The sequence below is a fragment of the Oncorhynchus nerka genome, linkage group LG28, assembly GCF_034236695.1.
Source record: "Oncorhynchus nerka isolate Pitt River linkage group LG28, Oner_Uvic_2.0, whole genome shotgun sequence".
In the NCBI taxonomy this organism is placed as follows: domain Eukaryota; kingdom Metazoa; phylum Chordata; class Actinopteri; order Salmoniformes; family Salmonidae; genus Oncorhynchus; species Oncorhynchus nerka.
The window spans coordinates 13533453-13555018 of NC_088423.1; the positions used below are offsets into that span (position 1 = coordinate 13533453).

The 21566-nt window shown below is 46.7% G+C and overlaps 1 protein-coding gene and 1 pseudogene across 1 annotated transcript; one reads left to right on the forward strand and one right to left on the reverse strand.

Moving 5' to 3' along the window:
* Window positions 1-112: 112 nt before the first annotated feature.
* Window positions 113-1814, reverse strand: LOC135565491 (mucin-1-like). The gene is given in 2 exon segments (XM_065012535.1): window positions 113-347; window positions 1039-1814. Coding segments are annotated over 2 exon segments (1011 nt in total).
* A 1062-nt stretch (window positions 1815-2876) lies between these two features.
* LOC115113820 (transformation/transcription domain-associated protein-like) overlaps window positions 2877-21566 on the forward strand; it is a 170218-nt pseudogene continuing 151528 nt past the window's right edge.

Genomic DNA, 21566 nt, shown 5'->3' on the forward strand with positions numbered 1-21566 from the left:
CTGTAAACCATATCATCCAGCACAAATCAATTCACCACAGGAGACAAATGCAGTATGGGGTGTGGGTCCTGCTGTTAAATTGCTCTCCTCCAGAACTCCTTAGCTGCATTCCTCAACCCTGGCCACTGTCCCACTGACGTCTTTTCATTTCTCTGAACACACTATCACTGTAGGTCTGCAGTTTGCTGATGTCGTTGCGGGCGCTGATGTCCAGACAGTGGACTCCTAAAGCTGTGAAGGTGTGGTTCAGTGTCATGGTGTTCTCATACAGCATGGTCAGGTGACAGCCTGTAGGGGTTGCTGATACACAGTTCTGTAGGATCCTCCAACAGACCCACATGGGAGGACTAGAGAGAGAGAGAGAGATGATGAGAATAAATACAACACACCCACATTGGAAGACTAGGAAACAGAGAGAGGAGAGAGAGAATAAATGAGCTGATTCTTTGATGTGTTATACATGTTTAGTATGTTGTGTGTGTTAATTGTGTGGCCTACTGAGAAATTGTACCCACCTTCCATCCACATGAACAACCAGACTGTTGTTTCTGGAAACCTGGAAACTAAAAGGGCTCAACTCAATATTTCTGATGGCGTCTGGAAAATAGCAGAGATGTGCAATACACCTACATTGATGTTGTGGTGTCACTTACTGTATGGTAAACCTAATGTGATATTTAAAAGCTCTACTATTTCAAACCAGATAATTATGAACAACAATGATGTGTATTCTGTCTACCTACCCAGAACTGTAACATCCATGGTGTATACTCCAGTTAGTGGAGTAGAGGTTTTGTTCACTTGGGCCCCAACTCTCAGCCGCAGAGTTTAGTTTCCAGAGGATGAGTAGTTATAGTGCACAGATGGCTCCGATCCCTTCAGCACCTCTCTTACAAAACCAGAATATTGATTGATGATTTATTGAGCAACATTATTCATTGAGGACAACCCAGGGATAACAGGTTAAAGCAATTCCACTTGTTTCTAACGTGGTCCCTGATGGAATACATTCAACACTGACAAGACAACAGAAAACACGAAGTTGCATCGTCGGACGGGCCAGTTGCTGCTGCCAAAGTTGCGGCGGCATCAGACGGATCAGTAGCAGTGGCGTCGGACGAAGCTGTTGTGGCGACGTCGGATGACCCAGTTGCTGCTGCCGAATTTGCGGCGGCGGCGGATGGACCAGTCACAGTGGCGTTGGATGGACCGGTTGTGGCGGAGTCAGACGGGCCAGTTGTAGCTGCTGAAGTTCCTTCGTCGGACGGACCCGTTGTGGCGGAGTCAGACAGGCCAGTTGTAGCTGCTGAAGTTCCTTCGGCGGACGGACCCGTTGTGGCGGAGTCGGACGGGCCAGTTGTAGCTGCCGAAGTTCCTTCGTCGGACAGACCCGTTGTGGCGGAGTCGGACGGGCCAGTTGTAGCTGCTGAAGTTCCTTCGTCGGACGGACCCGTTGTGGCGGAGTCGGACGGGCCAGTTGTAGCTGCTGAAGTTCATTCGTCGGACGGACCCGTTGTGGCGGAGTCGGACGGGCCAGTTGTAGCTGCTGAAGTTCCTTCGTCGGACGGACCCGTTGTGGCGGAGTCGGACGGGCCAGTTGTAGCTGCCGAAGTTCCTTCGTCGGACAGACCCGTTGTGGCGGAGTCGGACGGGCCAGTTGTAGCTGCTGAAGTTTCTTCGTCGGACGGACCCGTTGTGGCGGAGTCGGACGGGCCAGTTGTAGCTGCTGAAGTTCCTTCGTCGGACGGACCCGTTGTGGCGGAGTCGGACGGGCCAGTTGTAGCTGCTGAAGTTCCTTCGTCGGATGGACCCATTGTGGCGATGTCGCCCGGGCCATTCCCGCTGTCTCCCTTAATGGTTGATTATTCTGTCACGTATGTATGAAGAGATTCGGGAGACAGGTGCAGGAATGCGTAATCGGGGTCTTTATTATATCCCAAATTGCAACGTGCCGTGTAAAGGCACGGGGACAAAGACCAAACAAACACGTAACAAAAACAAAGGGTTGAAACCCAAACAAAAGAGTGAGGAGTACCTTGAATAAATAACACAAGCGCACAATGATTAACATATGGGACAAGACCCGTAATCATCTGCGCAATCCACAAGGGCACGAAAGCCCAAAACACACAGGTACTCACATGCACCAACGGACATAGTAACAATAATCGACAGCACCATGGTGAACAAATATATACAAATACAATCAGTGGGAATAGGGGCCAGGTGTGCGCAATGAAAGTTCCAGAGGGATCCGTGAGACATGAGGTGATGGTGGCGGATGAATGACACGACAATGGGCCTCAGGATCTCATCATAGTATCTGTGTGCATTCAAATTGCCATGATAAAATGCAATTGTGTTTGTTGTCTATAGTTTATGCCTGCCCATACTATAACCCCACCGCCACCATGGGGCACTCTGTTCACAACTTTGACATCAGCAAAATGCTCCCTTGAGGAGCACACGGAACACGCAGATGAGCTTCCCTGAGACGGTTTCTGACAGTTTTTTCATAATAATGCCCATTATTTTGGAATGAGATGTTATATCATTTTCATATCAGATCACGACCCCTAGTTCTGGAACCGCTGGCATAAGGAGAAGACATTCGTAATTGTATTTGTATACAAAACTACGCTGTCATATTTCGCCTGTCAGAATTGTTGACAGGTTCAGTTGAGACTTGCTTTCTATGTTAGTTACTCATGCAAATCAAATATCGTATTGTCACTGATTTCTTCCATATTCTCACACACATTCATTTTCTGTGAGATCGGCACAGGCTCGTGTCTGCCCTACCTCATCGCAGCCCTACCTCATCGCAACCCTGTCTGCCCTACATCATCGCAACCCTGTCTCTCCCGGCGGGGACCATGGCCTTCGTGCCAAACTCCAGCCCGATGGTGGTGGACCAGTCCACGCTCATGAAAAATGACCAGCAGTTCGTGGCAGGCCTCAGGGACAACAACAACAACAACTACAAGTGAATGAGAAACTATTATCATTGACAAATGCCTTATTCTGAGCGTCAGCATGAGTCTGAAAATTCTCCTGTGCTGATAAATATAATTATTTGCTTTATTTGATGTATACTCCACCTGCTATTGGATGAGTTGTATAAATAGTTATTCAGTAATCAATGGAAAATGTGGTTTTGGTGTCATATCTTCAACAAGGGTGTAGTGATGAGAGTGATATGCTTTAGTCCAGAATAAAGTACAGTGTGTTTGTGAGAGTGAGTGACTTAGTGAGTGACTTAGTGAGTGACTTAGTGAGTGACTTAGTGAGTGCCAGTGTGTCTGATAAATGTACCTTAAACAATCTGAGCGCTGAAAGTAAAATTGATCAGATCTGAGCATCCCTGTCTGCTAAGAGAGTTTTTACCATAGACATAGAATTACTAGAGTGAACTTTGAGGTGAGTTTATACCATAGAAATATAATGACTAGAGTGAGCATCCCCATTATATGTCTGTGTTTATACTACAACTGCACGTCTCAACACCGTTCAGGTATCCCCTCTCTCTGTAATTACAACTGGCCTAAAGTTACTGTGACATCATCACCACAGTACTCCACCTTCCTGGAACACATCATCCCTCGCTTCCTTACCTTCCTCCAGGACAGAGAGGTGCAGTTTCTGCAGGAGAAACCCACACAGGTAGGAGGAAATGTTATACTTTCAATAGTTTATTTGAATAGGCACAGAGGCAATTTAAACATGCACACATTGAATACACAAGAGTCCGAGCCACCTTGTATTACTTTAAAACAGCAACTGAGGAAGCTGGTGCTGGAGATCATCCACCGGATCCCGACTGATGAACAAGTAATTATCTGTCCCTAACCTGAACTCAGAGTTTTCATTCATCGCACATTGTTTGTTTTCAGATTGCGGGCGAAGAGAACGTTTTGATATGCTTGCGTATCATCATTGAACCGCACAAGCAGTTCCGTCCACAGATTTCTCAAGAGGTGAGAACTACGATCTTACTATTCTCCACTCTCACTTTGTGTTGATGATGAACAGAAGACCCGTCTCCAGTGTTGGCTCTATCTCAATTCCTCTTTCCATGATTCATCGCAATGAGAAAGTAGGTCCAAGGACACTCCCATCAGACCCACTTCTTCAATGTGTTATTAGATGAAAGCAAGGAGAGAGGATGTGAGGAATCGAGCAAAGATTCATTGAGATGGACCCCATGTCTTGATAGAGAGCAGTGGTATTAACTGTCTGCTTTCATCCTCTATTCAAATTCATCACTTTCTGGACTTTATGAAGCAGATCTATAAGGAGCTACCTACAGTAGTGGTAAGACTACTGGACAGCAGGTGGATTATTGAGCTTGTGGGAGCTGGGAAATGTTTGGGTCTCTGAATCATGTTCTCATGCCTCTATTTTGCCACCGTTCCCATCCTGCTGTCTAACACATTCCTCCTCCCTCGTTCTCGCTTTCCCCTCCTGTCTCTTTTCTCTCTCTTTCGGATCTCTCTCTCTCCTCCGCCAGGCTCGGTAATTTGAGAACCCCCAGGTGATAGCTGAGAACATAGTGCCTTCTCCTGAGATGGTGGGCATGATCACCTGAGATGGTGGGCATGATCACCTGAGATGGTGGGCATGATCTCCTGAGATGGTGGGCATGATCACCTCAGTGTTGGTGAAGACGACACAGGGAGGACAGTGAAACACGCACGGTGAGTAGAGCTGTCCTGGTAACTTCTATCATCTTTCTGGAACTCCTCTTATTGCCACTTGGTGGTGTAGAAGCACTGGCGAAGCATCTCAGACCAGGCTAGTTTTCCAGGTAGAAAAGGCATGGACACACAGGTAGCGTTTGCAGGCCGAGAGTATTTAGAACCTCTGTTCAGCGTGCCAGCCGTAATTTGCAAAATTATTCTACATGTAGAATCGCGTGAAAATATTGTCAGTCAGACACCCACCGTTGTGTGGTCCCTAAAACATAGCACCAAACAAACTGTGAACAAACAGCAGTTGAATGGCAGATCGACATTTGATGCAGTGTGTGTGCTCCCTAAGGCAGAGAGTTGATGTGATTCATCATTGAATCATGGATGACGTAGAATCATGTCTGGTCCATATAGTATATTTCTATCTGAATGTTCCGTAATGTTGGACCCTTCCTAAATTTAGGCTGGCATTGCCCTTGTCTTTTCCTGATCATCTGTCTGTGTCTGTTCCTCCAGCACACCATCATCCCCCGGGGTCCCTGTCCGTCAAGGTCCTGGCTAAGCTGCCCATCATAGTGGTGCTCATGTACCAGATGTACGAACTGAACATCCATAACATGGTGTCTGAGATTGTCCCCCTCATCATGAACACTATGATGCTGCAGGTTTCTCCTCTGGCCAGGTAAGACACCTGTGTGCATGTGTGTGTGTTAATTCCCTCCTGCAGACAATCATACAATCATCTTTTTGCTAAACAACCACAAAGAATATGAAATGGTATTGAAGCATAAATCATTTTGACTTGAACAGTAAAATAGTTTGCTTCGTCTATAAAGAGTTATTCTAAACCCTAACGTAACTTTCAGGCAACGCAAGCTGTATAACAGAGAGATGTATGCTGACTTTACCCCTGCTTGGACCAAGACCCTGTCCTTCTGGCCTGCATCATCTGCATCTACCAGGTACATATGTCCATGTTGTGCTTTTTATGTCTGGGTTAAATTTCTCATTCAGTTTTCTGTCTTGTATTGCATTTACCTGGCACACAGAATAATTAATTCCATGTACATGAAATCATATTTTCTGAACTGCATTGCAATACGTGTGTCTCTCTGTGTCTCTGTCTCTCTCTCTCTCTGTGTGTGTGTTCCTGACCAGGACCTGGTAGGGAAATAGTCTCAGCAGATGGTGAATGGCATGCTACAGCTGCCGACCAGTTGTCCCTCTGAGACGGCCCACCTCCACAAGGAGCTGCTCATCGCTGCTCATCGCTGCCAAACACATCCTCACCAAAGACCTGCGCAGCCGTACGTATTGACACTAACCGAAGGATACACACTAACGGACGCAAACACACACACAGGCATGCACATATGGATGCAGACTCACACACTCAGATTAATTCTGACACTAGATTTTCATTCTGTGTTGCAGAGTTCATCCCTTGAATGGACTTACTGGCTACACCACCTAACAGGTATCCCCCCTAAAACCCGTCCCCTCTTCCGTCCTATACCTCCTCACCTTAACCTTCTCCTCCCTCCTACATCTCCTCTCCTCCTCCTCCTCCCTGTGCTGCCGACCTGCCCCTCCTCTCCTCCTCCTCCTCTTCCCTGTGCTGCCGACCTGCCCCTCCTCTCCTCCTCCTCCTCCCCATGCTGCCGACCTGCCCCTCCTCTCCTCCTCCTCCTCCTCCCCATGCTGCCGACCTGCCCCTCCTCTCCTCCTCCTCCTCCCCATGCTGCCGACCTGCCCCTCCTCTCCTCCTCCTCCTCCCCATGCTGCCGACCTGCCCCTCCCTCTCCTCCTCCTCCTCCCCGTGCTGCCGACCTGCCCCTCCTCTCCTCCTCCTCCTCCCCATGCTGCCGACCTGCCCCTCCTCTCCTCCTCCTCCTCCCTGTGCTGCCGACCTGCCCCTCCTCTCCTCCTCCTCCTCCCCATGCTGCCGACCTGCCCGTCCTCTCCTCCTCCTCCTCCCTGTGCTGCCGACCTGCCCCTCCTCTCCTCCTCCTCCTCCCCATGCTGCCGACCTGCCCCCTCCTCTCCTCCTCCTCCTCCCTGTGCTGCCGACCTGCCCCTCCTCTCCTCCTCCTCCTCCCCATGCTGCCGACCTGCCCCTCCTCTCCTCCTCCTCCTCCCTGTGCTGCCGACCTGCCCCTCCCTCTCCTCCTCCCCTCCCTGTGCTGCCGACCTGCCCCTTCTCTCCCCATCCTCCTCCCTGTGCTGCCGACCTTCCCCTCCTCTCCTCCTCCTCCTCCCCATGCTGCCGACCTGCCCCTCCTCCTCCTCCTCCTCCTCCTCCTCCTCCCTGTGCTGCCGACCTGCCCCTCCTCTCCTCCTCCCCTCCTCCCCATGCTGCCGACCTGCCCCTCCTCTCCTCCTCCTCCTCCCTGTGCTGCCGACCTGCCCCTCCTCTCCTCCTCCTCCTCCCTGTGCTGCCGACCTGCCCCTCCTCTCCTCCTCCTCCTCCCTGTGCTGCCGACCTGCCCCTCCTCTCCTCCTCCTCCTCCCTGTGCTGCCGACCTGCCCCTCCTCTCCTCCTCCTCCTCCCCATGCTGCCGACCAGCCCCTTCTCTCCCCATCCTCCTCCCTGTGCTGCCGACCTGCCCCTCTTCTCCTCCTCCTCCTCCCCATGCTGCCGACCTGCCCCTTCTCTCCCCATCCTCCTCCCTGTGCTGCCGACCTGCCCCTCCTCTCCTCCTCCTCCTCCCCATGCTGCCGACCTGCCCATCTCATCAAAACGCCTTCATCTTCATTAGTCTCCTTGTGAAACAAGCCACAGCTATCAGACTTGGCATCTCTATTGGTGGCAGCCATATTAGTGTCTTTCAGGTGCATTAAAACCTCTAGTGACTCCCCATCCCGCATGCGGGAGCGTAATCATCGCCTGACACTAATTAGCATAACGCAACGGACATAAATATCCCTAGAAAATGTTCCTATTCATGAAAATCACAAATGAAATATATTGAGACACAGCTTAGCCTTTTGTTAATCACCCTGTCATCTCAGATTTTCAAAATATGCTTTACAGCCAAAGCTAGACAAGCATTTGTGTAAATTTATCGATAGCCTAGCATAGCATTTTGTCCAGCTAGCCGCAGGTAACTTGGTCACGGAAATCAGAAAAGCAATCAAATTAAATCGTTTACCTTTGATGAGCTTCGGATGTTTTCACTCACGAGACTCCCAGTTAGATAGCAAATGTTCCTTTTTTCCAAAGATATTATTTTTGTAGGCGAAATAGCTCTGTTTGTTCTTCACGTTTGGCTGAGAAATCGCCCGGAAATTGCAATCACGAAAACTATTCCAAATTAGCTACATAATATCGACAGAAACATGGAAAACGTTGTTTATAATCAATCCTCAAGGTGTTTTTCAAATATCTATTCGATAATATATCCATCGTTTTTCAGTAGGACCGATTGGAGTAATAGCTACCTCTGTATTTTACGTGAGAATCTCTCTGGCAGCATCAGGTGACCACTTGCGCAATGTAGCCGCTTACGGGTATTCTTCAACATAAATGCATAAAAATACGTCACAATGCTATAGACACCTTGGGGGATACGGAGAAAGAGTAATCTGGTTGATTGCCCATTCACTGCTCAATATGGACTCATTGGAACGCAGCGCTTTCAAAACATGGGGCACTTCCGGATTGGATTTTTCTCAGGCTTTCGCCTGCAACATCAGTTCTGTTATACTCACAGACAATATTTTTACAGTTTTGGAAACGTTAGTGTTTTCTATCCTAATCTGTCAATTATATGCATATTCTAGCATCTTGTCCTGACAAAATATCCTGTTTACTACGGGAACGTTTTCTTTCCAAAAATGAAAATACTGCCCCCTAGTCACAACAGGTTTTAGCATTCATGTGCTCTCTCCCATGTGTTCTCTCCCTTGCTCTCTCTCCCTTGCACTCTCTCGTTTTCTCTGTTTGTCCCACCTCCAGGTACAATTTGTGTGCCCTGTGGTTGGTTGCAGTCAAATTTCTTTACGTGTGTTTTACATAGCCAGCCACGCAGTCGTGGTGCAGGTAGGGTATTAAGTGTTTACTGTGCTTTGATTGACAACTGAACAGCAAGTGTTGACTAGTTTATAAAAGCTGTCAAACTGACTGAATAAAGTCGATGTCCAACTCACTTTGCTATTCATAAATCAACGTGGTTATATGTCCATGGTATCCATGGTAGCATCCCGGAGTCGCCTCTTCACTGTTGACGTTGAGATTGGTGTTTTGTGGGTACTATTTAATGAAGCTGCCAGTTGAGGTCTGTTTCTCTTACACTTCTTGAAGATGGTGGCGAGCTGGTAGCACCAACACCTAGAGGAAGAAAATGTAGAGATTGAAAATTTATTGAAGTCAATGTTAAGAGCTAGTAACATAAGCATTGTTAAGAGCTAGTAACTTGCCCAGATCGATGAACATGGCTGAACAGTATTGTCTCTTATCGATGGCAGTCATAATATCGTTTAGGACCTTGAGCGTGGCTGAGATGCACCCATGACCAGCTCTGAAACCAGATTGCATAGCGGAGAAGGTATGGTGGAAATGGTTGGTAATCTGTTTGTTAACTTGGCTTTCAAAGACTTTAGAAAGGTAGGGTAGGATGAAATAGGTCTGTAGCAGTTTGGGTCAAGAGTGTCTCCCCCCTTTGAAGAGGGGGATGACCGCGGCAGCTTTCCAATCTTTGGGAATCTCAGACGATACAAAAGAGAGGTTGAACAGGATAGTAATAGGGGTTGCAACAATTTCGGCAGATCATTTTGGAAAGAGAGGGTCCAGATTGTCTAGCCCGGATGATTTGTAGTGGTCCCGATTTTGCAGCTCTTTCAGAACATCAGCTATCTGGATTTGGGTGAAGGAGAAATGGGGAGGCTTGGGTGAGTTGCTGTGGGGGGTGCAGGGCTGTTGACCGGGGTAGGGGTAGCCAGGTGGAAAGCATGGCCAGCCATAGAAAAATGCTTATTGAAATTCTCAATTATAGTGGATTTATCGGTGGTGACATTGTTTCCTAGCCTCAGAGCAGTGGGCAGCTGGGAGGAGGTGCTCTTATTCTCCATGGACTTTACAGTGTCCCAGAACTTTTTGGAGTTTGTGCTACAGGATGCACATTTCTGTTTGAAAAAGCTGGCCTTAGCTTTCCTAATTGACTGTGTATATTGGTTCCTAACGTCCCTGAAAAGTTGCATATTGCGAGCGCTATTCGATGCTAATTCAGTACCCCACAGGATGTTTTTGTGCTGGTCAATGGCAGTCAGGTCTGGAGTGAAGCAAGGGTTATATCTGTTCCTGGTTGTACATTTTTTGAATGGAACATGCTTTTTAAGATGGTGAGCAAGGAAATTTAAAGAATAACCAGGTACCCTCTACTGACGGGATGAGGTCAATATCCTTCCAGGATACCCGGGCCAGGCAATTAGAAAGGCCTGCTCGCTGAAGTGTTTTAGGGAGAGTTTGACAGTGAAGAGGGGTGGTCGTTTGACCGCAGACCCATTACGGATGCAGGCAATGAGGCAGTGATCGCTGAGATCTTGGTTGAAGACAGCAGTAGTGTATTTGGAGGGCAGGTTGGTTAGGATGATATCTATGAGGGTGCCCGTGTTTACGGATTTGGGGTTGTACCTGGAAGGTTCATTGATAATTTGTGTGAGATTGAGGGCATCAAGCTTGGATTGCAAGATGGCCAGGGTGTTAAACATGTCCTAGCAGCACAAGCTCTGAAGATAGATGGGGGGCAATCAATTCACATATGGTGTCCAGGGCACAGAGGGTGGAATATAGCAAGCGGCAACGGTGAGAGACTTGTGTTTTTTTAAATATTACATTTTATTTTTTTTTACCTTTATTTAACACATTCTTATTTTCAATGACGGCCTGGGAACAGTGGGTTAACTGCCTGTTCAGGGGCAGAACGACAGATTTGTACCTTGTCAGCTCAGGGGTTTGAACTCACAACCTTCCGGTTACTAGTCCAACGCTCTAACCACTAGGCTACGCTGCCACCCCAAGGAAAGGTGGATTTTTAAAAGACCTGGATAGACCTGGATAGTAGGACAGAAAGAACTCTGCAGTCTATCTCTGCAGTAGATTGCAACTCCGCCCATTTTGGCAGTTCTATCTTGTCGGAAAATGTTATAGTTAGGGATGGAATTTCAGGGTTTTTGGTGGTCTTCCAAAGCCAGGATTCAGACACGGCTAGGACATCCGGGTTGGCAGAGTGTGCTAAAGCAGCGAATAAAACAAACTTAGGGAGGAGGCTTCTAATGTTAACATGCATGAAACCAAGGCTTTTACGGTTACAGAAGTCAACAAATGAGAGCACCTGGGGAATAGGAGTGGAGCTAGGCACTGCAGGGCCTGGATTAACTTCTACATCACCAGAGGAACAGAGGAGGAGTAGGATACGGGTACGGCTAAAGGTTATAAGAACTATAAAAGGCTATAAGAGCTAGTAACATGAGCATTGTTAAGAGCAATTAACATGAGCATTGTTAAGAGCAATTAACATGAGCATTGTTAAGAGCTAGTAACATGCTATAACATCTGCCAAACTGTGTAAGAGACCAATAAACTTTGATTTGATTAAATCCAGTAATTAAAACAGAATCCCACAATATAAAAAATGTATTGACCCTAGCTAGGAATAAACTAAATGTATTGAAAATGTATTATTTTCCCAAGTTTATTATAAGACAATGGAATGTGTCACTGATTTGTATTTGCAGCAACTTTCTAAAGGGCCGACCTGAATGCCCCTGTCTGTGTGTGCGGCGCCTGAACAAACTGGGAAAAATGCAAACCTGGAAACTATTATGACCCCTCTATGGAAAGGTCATACTCTTACGAACATGTACAGTGCCTTCAGAAAGTATTCATACCCCTTGACTTATTCCACATGTTGTTGTGTTACAGCCTGAATACAGAATGGATTACATAATTATTTTTATAACCCATCTACACACTACCCCATAATGACAACGTGAAAACATGTTTTTGCAAATGTATTGAAAATTAAATACATAAATATCTCATTTACATAAGTATTCACACCCCTGAGTCAGTACATGTTAGAGTCACCTTTGGCAGTGATCACAGCTGTGAGTCTTTCTGGGTAAGTCTCTAAGAGCTTTGCACACCTGGATTGTACAATATTAGCACATTCTTTTTTAAAATTCTTTAAGTTCTGTCAAGTTGGTTGTTGAACAAGCAGACAGCCTTTTAGAACCCTGGTGCTTTCAGAATCATTTTGAAGCCTCTACCTTACCTATTCGGTAAAAAGTGTCTTATATTCACTCAACTGGAATCTCAAAGACCAACTCAATCACAGTTTCTAGGCTGATGGTGGAGTATAATAAATGAAATAGGGCTCTTAAATGCTCAGGCACCTTCATGCACTGATTGTAAGGCACTCCTGATAAGAGCATTTAGTGTCTGCTAAATGGCTGAGATGTTAGGCAAAAGATGTTTCATTTGATAGTTGTGAACTCCTATAACCTTTAACCTGTCACCTTCTCCTCTTTATCCCCCATCCCTCCAGACCTCTGGTCTACATGGGTGCTAGTGATATGACCGGTTTCCTTCACCTCTTTATCCCCCATCCCTCCAGACCTCTGGTCTACATGGGTGCTAGTGATATGACCGGTTTCCTTCTCCCCTTTATCCCCCATCCCTCCAGACCTCTGGTCTACATGGGTGCTAGTGATATGACCGTTTTCCTTCTCCTCTTTATCCCCCATCCCTCCAGACCTCTGGTCTACATGGGTGCTAGTGATATGACCGTTTTCCTTCTCCCCTTTATCCCCCATCCCTCCAGACCTCTGGTCTACATGGGTGCTAGTGATATGACCGTTTTCCTTCTCCCCTTTATCCCCCATCCCTCCAGACCTCTGGTCTACATGGGTGCTAGTGATATGACCATTTTCCTTCTCCTCTTTATCCCCCATCCCTCCAGACCTCTGGTCTACATGGGTGCTAGTGATATGACCGTTTTCCTTCTCCCCTTTATCCCCCATCCCTCCAGACCTCTGGTCTACAGGGTGCTAGTGATATGACCGTTTTCCTTCTCCCCTTTATCCCCCATCCCTCCAGACCTCTGGTCTACATGGTGCTAGTGATATGACCGTTTTCCTTCTCCTCGTTATCCCCATCCCTCCAGACCTCTGGTCTACATGGGTGCTAGTGATATGACCGTTTTCCTTCTCCTCTTTATCCCCCATCCCTCCAGACCTCTGGTCTACATGGGTGCTAGTGATATGACCGTTTTCCTTCTCCCCTTTATCCCCATCCCTCCAGACCTCTGGTCTACATGGGTGCTAGTGATATGACCGTTTTCCTTCTCCTCTTTATCCCCATCCCTCCAGACCTCTGGTCTACATGGGTGCTAGTGATATGACCGTTTTCCTTCTCTCGTTATCCCCCATCCCTCCAGACCTCTGGTCTACATGGGTACTAGTGATATGACCGTTTTCCTTCTCCTCTTTATCCCCCATCCCTCCAGACCTCTGGTCTACATGGGTGCTAGTGATATGACCGTTTTCCTTCTCCCCTTTATCCCCATCCCTCCAGACCTCTGGTCTACATGGGTGCTAGTGATATGACCGTTTTCCTTCTCCTCGTTATCCCCCATCCCTCCAGACCTCTGGTCTACATGGGTGCTAGTGATATGACCGTTTTCCTTCTCCTCGTTATCCCCATCCCTCCAGACCTCTGGTCTACATGGTGCTAGTGATATGACCGTTTTCCTTCTCCTCGTTATCCCCCATCCCTCCAGACCTCTGGTCTACATGGGTACTAGTGATATGACCGTTTTCCTTCTCCTCTTTATCCCCCATCCCTCCAGACCTCTGGTCTACATGGAGTGCTAGTGATATGACCGTTTTCCTTCTCCTCGTTATCCCCCATCCCTCCAGACCTCTGGTCTACATGGGTACTAGTGATATGACCGTTTTCCTTCTCCTCTTTATCCCCCATCCTCCAGACCTCTGGTCTATGGGTGCTAGTGATATGACCGTTTTCCTTCTCCCCTTTATCCCCCCATCCCTCCAGACCTCTGGTCTACATGGGTGCTAGTGATATGACCGTTTTCCTTCTCCCCTTTATCCCCCATCCCTCCAGACCTCTGGTCTACATAGGGTGCTAGTGATATGACCGTTTTCCTTCTCCTCTTTATCCCCCATCCTCCAGACCTCTGGTCTATGGGTGCTAGTGAGATGACCGTTTTCCTTCTCCCCTTTATCCCCCATCCCTCCAGACCTCTGGTCTACATGGGTGCTAGTGATATGACCGTTTTCCTTCTCCCTTTATCCCCCATCCCTCCAGACCTCTGGTCTACATGGGTGCTCTGATATGAGTTTTCCTTCTCCTCGTTATCCCCCATCCCTCCAGACCTCTGGTCTACATGGGTGCTAGTGATATGACCGTTTTCCTTCTCCTCGTTATCCCCATCCCTCCAGACCTCTGGTCTACATGGGTACTAGTGATATGACCGTTTTCCTTCTCCTCTTTATCCCCATCCCTCCAGACCTCTGGTCTACATGGGTGCTAGTGATATGACCGTTTTCCTTCTCCTCGTTATCCCCCATCCCTCCAGATCTCTGGTCTACATGGGTACTAGTGATATGACCGTTTTCCTTCTCCTCTTTATCCCCCATCCCTCCAGACCTCTGGTCTACATGGAGTGTGATATGACCGTTTTCCTTCTCCCCTTTATCCCCCATCCCTCCAGACCTCTGGTCTACATGGGTGCTAGTGATATGACTGTTTTCCTTCTCCCCTTTATCCCCATCCCTCCAGACCTCTGGTCTACATGGAGTGCTAGTGATAGGACCGTTTTCCTTCTCCTCTTTATCCCCCATCCCTCCAGACCTCTGGTCTACATGGGTGCTAGTGATGTGACCGTTTTCCTTCTCCCCTTTATCCCCCATCCCTCCAGACCTCTGGTCTACATGGGTGCTAGTGATATGACCGTTTCCTTCTCCCCTTTATCCCCCATCCCTCCAGACCTCTGGTCTACATGGAGTGCTAGTGATATGACCGTTTTCCTTCTCCCTTTATCCCCCATCCTCCAGACCTCTGGTCTACATGGGTGCTAGTGATATGACCGTTTTCCTTCTCCCCTTTATCCCCATCCTCGAGACCTCTGGTCTACATGGGTGCTAGTGATATGACCGTTTTCCTTCTCCCCTTTTCCCCATCCCTCCAGACCTCTGGTCTACATGGGTGCTAGTGATATGACCGTTTTCCTTCTCCCCTTTAACCCCCATCCTCCAGACCTCTGGTCTACATGGGTGCTAGTGACCCCTGGCCTCAGCACGCTGGCAGACGATGTGTGTCAGAACCTGCCCCTCACAGACCTGTGTCTGGCTGTTTGCCAAGAACATAGAGGACGAGTTTCTTCCCAGTAGCATCCAGACCATGTCCTGAAAACTGCTGTTTAACCTGGTCGATTGCATCCGCTCCAAGAGTCCATGAACAGGAGAACGGACGGGACATACTGGGAGACTGTGAATAAGTAATGACAGATGGGAAGGGCGTCATAATGGGCAATGTTGTGCCCAATCACAAATCAACCCTTGGCCTCTCTACTACCTCTAGGTTCCCCATGTAAGGAGAATCTGTTCCTTTCATGATTATCAAGACATTGACCTCACTAAATCTTCGATCTCTACATCTTCTTCCTCGAGGTGTTGGTGCTGCCATTGCTTCCTACCAGCTCGCCACCATGTTCAGAAGTGCAAGCCCCCACTCAGAGATGGGTGTTGCCTGTGTCTGATGCGTGTTGACGGTGCCTGTGAGGCTGTGTCTGGGTGCCTGTGAGCTGTGTCTGACGGTGCCGGTGAGGCTGTGTCTGCGGTGCCTGTGAGGCTGTGTCTGGACGGTGCCGGTGTCTGACGGTGCCTGTGTCTGACGGTGCCTGTGAGGCTGTGTCTGACGGGTGCCTGTGTCTGACGGTGCCTGTGAGGCTGTGTCTAAACGTTGCCTGTGTCTGGACGGTGCCTGTGAGGCTGTGTCTGACATTGCCTGTGTCTGGACGGTGCCTGTGAGGCTGTGTCTGACGGTGCCTGTGAGGCTGTGTCTGACGGTGCCTGTGTCTGACGGTGCCTGTGTTGCCTGTGTCTGACAGTGCCTGTGTCTGACAGTGCCTGTCTGACGTTGCCTGTGAGGCTGTGTCCAACGGTGCCTGTGTCTGGACGGTGCCTGTGAGGCTGTGTCTCCCGGTGCCTGTGTCTGACGGTGCCTGTGTCTGACCGTGCCTGTGACTGACGGTGCCTGTGAGGCTCTGACGGCTGTGTGGTACACACACACACCCATCCCCACATTCAATCTAGACACACATCCCAGTCTCTGATCTCACTTCCTAACCTTTGACCCCTCTTCCCCTGTCCTCTCCAAGAATTGTGGAGGGCTGCGTATCAGCAGAGAACATCAGCCACATGGAGTAGGGTGCAGTTTGGCTGCAGCAACATGCAGATGCTGAAGGAGTGCCAGGACTGCAGTACGTTGTGACAGAGGTCCAGGGACCCAGCATCAAGGCTGAGTTCACTGACTGCAAGGCCTCTATACAACTATCCATGGAGAAGTTATGTCACTGGTCAGCCATTACGTCTCTGAATGGGGGATTGGTACGGTAGCCAATTTGGATCATAATAGTTGTTGATAAGGCATTCAACTTTGGTGTGTTGGGCATTAAGTCTCAATAGAAGGATATTGTACTATGTTCTCAAATAGACCACTTATTTACTCTCAATTATTTTCATATATCCACCCCTTTCTCCTGGTCTTTCTCCTGGTCTAGCACAACAGCAGTCTATGTGGGCTAAACTGTGGATAATTTTTCATTGCTTTGGCACAAAATGCATTCAATGACTACATTTTTCAAATTTCATGAATTATTTTCTCGCTATGACACAACCACCACCAAAACTCTATGTACCTACAGGCCAATTTACACATGTTTACATAATATTTTCAAAACTGTTAAACTTAAGTTTAAACCTAACATAACACAAAATTGAATAAGACAGAAATTTGCTACATTTCTACAGTAATACAGCATTGAAATATATTACAAATCTAAAACATTAAATACTATCAAAACAATTAGACCAACCACAGATGATTCCCATTGTAGCTGAACACTTACCCAGGTGTTAGTCTTTCAATGTCATTACCATCTATACAAAGGGGACATTTTAGGAATAATGCTGGACTCTAATGTAAACATGGACCCAGCCAGAGATAGAGAAATGGCTGACAGAGGAAGAAGAGGGCTGGGAGATGAGTATGTATGCGTGCTGGAAGAAGACTGAGAGGAAGATCAAGAGCTGTAGTCTTAGATGATATTAGGGCGACTATAATTGATTATGAAATAAATCATGGTCTGTCAATGACAGAGGCTGGTCTGAGAGTGCAGCCAAATCTGCAACACTCAACAGTGGCATCTATTGTGAGAAATTTCCAGCAAAACAACAGGTAAGATGTGCAGTTCAGTCAGATGCCCTTGTAGAATGAACATTACAGAAGTAAATTGAGCAAAGTCTCCAAACCAACTTGTGTGTAATTGTTTTTGTATTTCTGCTTAGGACCCAACGATTACCTCCCACAGGCGGGAGAGGTAGGATTTCACTGCTGTGCAGGAAACTGCAATCGTTGATATGGTCATCAGAAACAATGGCATAAAACTCACAGAGATTCGGGACAGAGTGATGGCAGGCAATATTACATTTGGAAATATTTACAATGTAAGCATAACAACTGAAACAACATCAAGTCAGGATGAAGCAGTTGTCACGTTCTTTCAAAATCGAACCCAGAAGAAGATCAGGACAAGGAGAGTAGGAAGAAGGTGAGTATTTTTAAGGCAAGCAATACGTAACAAACAACAAAACAAATTCTATCCAACTTGAGGCTGATACTCTGGCACAACATACTGTTCATGGCTAACGATCCGGCAGGGAATGGATGTCAGGTCCGGGCTTATGAAGAGGAGAGATGATGATCAGGACCAGGTGTGCAGATAGCTGATGGGATACAGGTGCGGGTAATCAGAACTCCCAACTGGCTACATTGCCCGGCAACCAGACAGGGTGCGTTCCAGGACGCCGGAAAAAACACTCCAGGACAGAACACAGGCAAAAAACAGACTCAGGAAACGGGATTCGTGACAGCAGTTGTACTGTCCCCTTTGAGAGGAACTCTGACCGAGTCAAGCAACTCAGGAACCAATATGTCCAGGTAAAATGACTATGAAATACAGAACTGGTTTTGAAAAAAATCTAACAGGGTAGAGGCACACAATGGCATGTTTTCAGGTATAATGTAAACTACCATAATAGCCTAACTCTTATGTCGTCTTATGGATTTATTTTAGAGAGTCATGGAGATTCATCTTTGTGGATGAGGCTGGAAGGAATGTGATTAGGAAAAGAGCCACAGTGGATGTCCCGGGCCAGAGGGGTGCCAACATCACAATGTGTGCAGCAAAATCCTCTGATGGATTGCTGTTACACAAACCGCTAATTGGGCCGTACAACACCGAGCGTCTCATTTCATTCCTGGATGACCTCTATGGAAGGGTTGGGCCGTACGACACCGAGCGTCTCATTACATTCCTGGATGACCTCTATGGAAGGGTTGTGTCAGGTGAGGAAAGGGTTACAATGAGGCAAAATCGGCCAACGTTTGTAATTGTATGGGACAATGTGGCATTTCACCACTCCCATGCAGTCACAGAGCGGTATGCAGTCCACCTCAGGATGGTGTCACTTTTCCTCATGGAGGTGGAAGGTTTATGACCACCATCCACATGATCCAATGGCCCTCCTGGATGCAATGAATGCTGGGTTTCTGGACATATCTGCAGAAGATTGCCAGGAATGGACCTAGCATGCAGAAAGATTCTTTCCTAGGTGTGTTGCCCAAGATGACTTTAGATGTGGATGAGAACATACGTCTAATGCAGAAGACAGGGTTGACTAACATTGCTACTGTATCTGTATTGGTAGATGATGTATATACAAATTCTTGTATTTTGGAATCACTCAGTGCCAAAAAACATATTGAAGCATATTGTATCATGTCTGATTCATTCCTGTAACATATACGACAGTGCATTCTAAACAGTCATTCTTGTTTTGTAAAGACATTTTATAAAAGAAAACATTGCGTAATGCTGTGTTTTTTAGGTCATTGTTTTATGAGTGACAAAGTGTGCTTGGTGGGTGACAACCTTTGCTACTGTTATGGAAGAATGTGTTGATTTGAGACATGTATGAAGTGTTTTGGTATTTTTAGTGCCTTTTGGGTATGAAATGAACTGCTGTGCTGAAAGTTGGTTAGAGAACTGCGTGAAGAGTTTTGAAAAAGTGAGCCAACTATTGAGAAATGGGTCCCAGGGATTGTAAAAAAATGTAATTTCATTTATCCACCCTTTCTCCTGGTCTTTTAATTCCTCTTATCCACTTCTTTCACCTGGTCTATTTATTCCACTTATCCACCCCTTTCTCCTGGTCTATTAATTCCACTTATCCACCCCTTTCTCCTGGTCTATTAATACCATTTATCCACCCTTTCTCCTGGTCTATTAATTCCACTTATCCACCCCTTTCTCCTGGTCTATTAATTCCACTTATCCACCCCTTTCTCCTGGTCTATTAATTCCACGTATCCACCCCTTTCTCCTGGTCTATTAATTCCACTTATCCACCTTTCTCCTGGTCTATTGATTCCACTTATCCACCCTTTCTCCTGGTCTATTAATTCCACTTATCCACCATTTCTCCTGGTCTATTAATTCCACGTATCCACCCCTTTCTCCTGGTCTATTAATTCAACTTATCCACCCCTTTCTCCTGGTCTATTAATTCACTTATCCACCCCTTTCTCCTGGTCTATTAATTCCACTTATCCACCCCTTTCTCCTGGTCTATTAATTCCACGTATCCACCCCTTTCTCCTGGTCTATTAATTCCACTTAACCACCCCTTTCTCCTGGTCTATTAATACCATGTATCCACCATTTCTCCTGGTCTATTAATTCCACTTATCCACCCCTTTCTCCTGGTCTATTAATTCAACTTATCTACCCTTTCTCCTGGTCTATTAATTCAACTTATCCACCCCTTTCTCCTGGTCTATTAATTCCACTTATCCACCCTTTCTCCTGGTCTATTAATTCAATTTATCCACCCCTTTCTCCTGGTCTATTAATTCCATTTATCCACCCTTTCTCCTGGTCTATTAATTCCACTTATCCACCCCTTTCTCATGGTCTATTAATTCCACTTATCCACCCCTTTCTCCTGGTCTATTAATTCCACTTATCCACCCCTTTCTCCTGGTCTATTAATTCCTCTTATCCACTTCTTTCACCTGGTCTATTTATTCCACTTATCCACCCCTTTCTCCTGGTCTATTAATTCCACTTATCCACCCCTTTCTCCTGGTCTATTAATTCCACTTATCCACCCCTTTCTCCTGGTCTATTAATTCCACTTATCCACCCCTTTCTCCTGGTCTATTAATTCCACTTATCCACCCCTTTCTCCTGGTCTATTAATTCCATTTATCCACCCTTTCTCCTGGTCTATTAATTCCACTTATCCACCCCTTTCTCCTGGTCTATTAATACCATTTATCCACCCTTTCTGCTGGTCTATTAATTCCACTTATCCACCCCTTTCTGCTGGTCTATTAATTCCACTTATCCACCCCTTTCTCCTGGTCTATTAATTCCACTTATCCACCCCTTTCTCCTGGCCTATTAATTCAACTTATCCACCCCTTTCTCCTGGTCTATTAATTCCACTTATCCACCCCTTTCTCCTGGTCTATTAATTCCACTTATCCACCCCTTTCTCCTGGTCTATTAATTCAACTTATCCACCCCTTTCTCCTGGTCTATTAATTCCACTTATCCACCCCTTTCTCCTGGTCTATTAATTCCACTTATCCACCCCTTTCTCCTGGTCTATTAATTCCACTTATCCACCCCTATCTCTTGGTCTATTAATTCCACTTATCCACCCCTTTCTCCTGGTCTATTAATTCCACTTATCCACCCCTTTCTCCTGGTCTATTAATTCCACTTATCCACCCCTTTCTCCTGGTCTATTAATTCCACTTATCCACCCCTTTCTCCTGGTCTATTAATTCCACGTATCCACCCCTTTCTCCTGGTCTATTAATTCCACGTATCCACCCCTTTCTCCTGGTCTATTAATTCCACGTATCCACCACTTTCTCCTGGTCTATTAATTCCACGTATCCACCACTTTCTCCTGGTCTATTACTTCCACTTATCCACCCCTTTCTCCTGGTCTATTTCAATGTGATCACAAAGCAGAGAAAGCTAGAGAACAGGAAGTGGAGAGAATAAGGGTGATGGTTATTCTAATGAATCCTTGTCAGAGTTGAGCGTCTCTCTGTGAGAGGAGAGGAGACAGTCTTCCGTCATCAGGTCTTACGAGCTCCTCGTCTCCTCTCCAGTCCAAAATAATCAATCTACAGAACCGTGGATGATGACCACATGATTTACTCTCTAATGACTCTATTTCTGTCTGCTACTAGTGAAAACACATTTCTATAATTGAGTTGGTGTTCCAAAGATGGATGCCACAGATAGCTCTCTGTATCACACTCTCTAAGTTTATCCTGACATTTGTTTGGATGGTTGCGCTAAATATTTTTCTCTCTCCTTTGATCTATCTCCCCCACTATCCCTTTCTTTTCCTGCTCTGTCTTCTCCCTCTCTCTCTATCCGCCGGCCCCTTCACTCCCTCCTCTATTTCTCCCTCCCCTTCCTCGTCCTTTTGAAGTGAGACACTCAGTCTATTTAAAACCTATTTGAGCCTCTCTTTATTCAAAAT